Source organism: Otolemur garnettii, unplaced genomic scaffold (assembly GCF_000181295.1).
Source record: "Otolemur garnettii isolate 467f Iridium unplaced genomic scaffold, OtoGar3 scaffold00066, whole genome shotgun sequence".
Classification (NCBI taxonomy): domain Eukaryota; kingdom Metazoa; phylum Chordata; class Mammalia; order Primates; family Galagidae; genus Otolemur; species Otolemur garnettii.
Window position 1 is genome coordinate 6,936,014 of NW_003852461.1, and position 3,462 is coordinate 6,939,475.

Genomic DNA, 3,462 nt, shown 5'->3' on the forward strand with positions numbered 1-3,462 from the left:
GTTGGGCAGAGCCACTGCTCATCATCTGTTCCAAGGACCAGTCTCTGAGCTTTCTCCGGGGGAGGCCATGTACATAGGACAGGGACTGGTCTCCAGTTGGTACAGAGATGCAACGGCCCTGTGCCTGGATGGGAATCCAAACAACGAACGCCTGAGTTGATGGATACCCCAATTACCCTGCTTTGATTAAATCCCATTTGTATACCTGTACAAAACACCATATATATCCCATAAAGATAGACAAATATTATATGCCTATAACAACTAAAAATCAAAACATTTTAAAAAGAAGAAACAAGGCAAATGGAAGCACAAAGCAGAAGATGGGAAAGGGACAAAAAAAGAAAGGAGAATGTGAGCGAGCCACCAATTCCTGTAAACACGTTCCCAGTTTTAAATGAACTTCAGCCCTTGTGGTAATGGAGGCATTGAACCCCCAATCAAGAAAGCTTTCCTCAAATCCAGTTTCAGCACTATACAGTTAACGTATGTTTGGAAAATATATTTTCAGTTAGTTAGTGTCTTGTGTGGGCAAGAAGAGAAAAGAATAAGGTGTGTGTAGTCAAATGTGGGTTCTAATACAGATAAGGGTGTTTCTGAGCTGTTTTAATTAGCAAGTTCAGGAAGGGCAAAAATCCCAACCACCTCTGTAATACACACACCATGTTAATTCCTCCCTGCTCTAAATCTACTCAGGACCAGGTTCCAGACAACTAGGGACAGCCCCTCTGCCCAGAAGTCTGGTGACATTATTCAAACTAGCTGTCCCAAGCTGCTCACCCTACCCTGCCTTGCCTTTTCCACAGCAGGGCCAGGGCCTGTGCTCTCCCCTCCCCAATCCTCTTCTACCTTCAGACCAGACTTGGTGCCTGCCCATGGGGCCCTGCATGGTCGGGGGTGGGGTGGGGAGGCATGCCCTCTTCTCCTGGGAAATGTTAAGTAAGTAACTCTTCTTTCAAAGGCAGTTGTCACCATGCCTGTCACTTTACCATATCTGATTAAAACAAATCCTGGTCATTTTTAATATCAGGTAATTGAAAGAAGACATGAACAGTCTGACTTCCTGGGATCCGAGTGTCTACTGGTATTCAAGTTGAATAACCTGTCCATGTGGATAGCAACCTACAGATGCCTTGTAGACATGAGCATTTTAAGGAAAGACCAAGAGGCTATTTAGAGTGGGCAGAGTAGGCGGGAATGACTGTTCTAGAATAGGTGTAACAATGGGTACCTTGTTTATGTCATTCAATTTAACCCCTATAGCAACCCCATGGTAGGAAGTATTAACACCCTTCTACATTTGGAAAGCTGAGACTTGCAGAAGTTAAATAAATAGCTTTGCTTCATTTAGGTCATATGTCTGGCTTACCCAGTCTGGGGCAGGTACTAGCGATAGGTCACACAGTGAATAAGACGGAGTGGGGCCCTGCTCTCACAGAGCACACAGACAGGGGGGAATCAGGGCAAACTGCCATGGGAGTGTGATAAGGTGGTGAGGGCCACCCTCACACCCTCACAATGATCTGTGGGTCCTCCTGACCTGGACCTGGTGGTCCTGCTCTGATAGCAATGACATCTAAGTCTAGACCAGGCGTCCTCAAACTATGGCTTGTGGGCCACATGTGGCCCTCCGAGGACATTTATTCAGCCTGCTGCCTGTCCTGTTGAGCAGCCAACTCATCCCAGGGCCCGCAGTCCACCCCTCCAATGGTCCGAGGGACAGTGAACTGGCCTTCTGTTTAAAAAGTTTGAGGACCTCTGTAGACTTGCAAAATATATCAGACTTGGATGTGGATAAGCTAATGAGAGGAGGAGGAGGAGAAGAAAAATGGTCACACGAAAAAGAGATCTGGATAGAGAAAATTTTCAAGATGCGTGCATGTACAGGGAGAGAGATGGATGCTTTCAAAGCACAGGTTAGCTTTCAGGAAAGGATAAAGGTAAGTCTGGGCAGAGAGGGAGGAGAAAGGCATAACTTTAAAAATTCTTGTTAGCATCTAGGCTGTATTCTGAGGGCAATAGGAGCCATGAAATTGTTTCTAATACAGCAATGATTAGATCAGACTTGTCTAAAACTTATTCCTAGTAAACTCTGCGACAAGAGTTGAATCCTGCTTTGTATTACTATGCTAGGATGAAAAAGATTCAATATTCAGTCTACAGAGCAATTTCACTCTGAAAAGTATTTGGTTAAGTATTTCAGACATACTATTCTCAGGATATTGTGTTTATTTGCAACATAAAATATTTCCATTTCCATCCATATATGTCGTTGCCTCTGAGAACAGATATGCCTTACATGACGGTACCCTAAAAAAACACTCTTAACACTTCATCACTGCCATAGACCATTTATTCTCATTTGCTCTTATTTTAACACCAGAATTTCTTGAGTGTCTTCATCACTCAAGATACAGGTGCAGAAAGCCGGGTCTGACCCTGCCCTCATAGGTAGTTTGGCCCAGACATTACAGACAAAATTTCATGGCCTCACCTTTGCAAAGAGGAAAATATTTTTACCTCCTAGAATATTTTCCAAATTCTAAAACTATATCACATTTTTGTTTATTGCTTGTGTACGGCCCCCTCATCATATCATCCCCATGTGGCCGGGACTCTTTCTTGTTCTCTGCTGATGCCCAGCATCAAAAATGGTGCTGAGTCTGCTGAATGACGGGAGAGGCAGGGCTGGAGAATGGGACGGAGCTCCGGGAGTGTGGTTCAGACCGACTGCGGGTCGGGCTGCAGGTTTCTCCCTTTGCTGATGTCGATCACCCTGGGCTGTTGGTTTCTCAAAATTAAAGATAGTCTCCAAGTATTAAGAAAGTAACATGGGAAATTCTGATCAACATTCACGATGGTTCTGCCCTTAGGATTTGCAAGATCCCGGACCCTGTGGCATTCTCTCATCTGGTGTACCCTGAGTCATAGCACACGGCTCATGGGGCCACACAACATCCTGAACTAACTCTGCCCAATGCTGTTTTTGTAATATTTGCCTAAAAGAATTGGTAGAAATGAAACATGGAAACTAACACGGATTTAGCAACTCTTCTTGGGGTGCGGGAACTTGTCAGAGTTGGAAGTATAAACAAGAAGTTTTTAAGATTGTTTATAAATAAAACTAATTTTAAGTGGTTGAATCATGAAAGTCATGAACACTGCCCTCCAAAACAAGGGAACATGACAAATTGTCTTAATATCGTATAATAGATACCTGGGGCTTGAGAGAAAATTTCCAGAGGTAGCATCAAATGCAGATTTGAAAAGTCTTGTTTCTTAAACAACTTCAACCAAGGTCTTAATGAGTTCTAGAAAGATGTCAAGTGGCTCAAAACAGGTGTTAATGATAATGAAGACAGCCAAAAGTTTGATAAGATTTTTTAAGATGTAGAATTGAGGCTCGGTGCCCGTAGCACAGTGGTTACAGTGTCAGCCACATACACTGAGGCTGGTGGGTTC

General features: G+C 43.7%; 1 protein-coding gene across 1 annotated transcript in view; it reads right to left on the reverse strand.

The window, feature by feature from the left end:
- The window catches only part of CUNH1orf87 (chromosome unknown C1orf87 homolog), a 75,456-nt gene that overhangs the window by 47,319 nt on the left and 24,675 nt on the right, over nt 1-3,462 (reverse strand). Inside the window, exon 3 of the mRNA XM_003793127.2 lies at nt 1-151. This exon is cut by the window's left edge and continues 3 nt beyond it. Coding sequence (XP_003793175.1) covers nt 1-151 — 151 coding nt within the window. The remainder of the gene's footprint in view (nt 152-3,462) is intronic.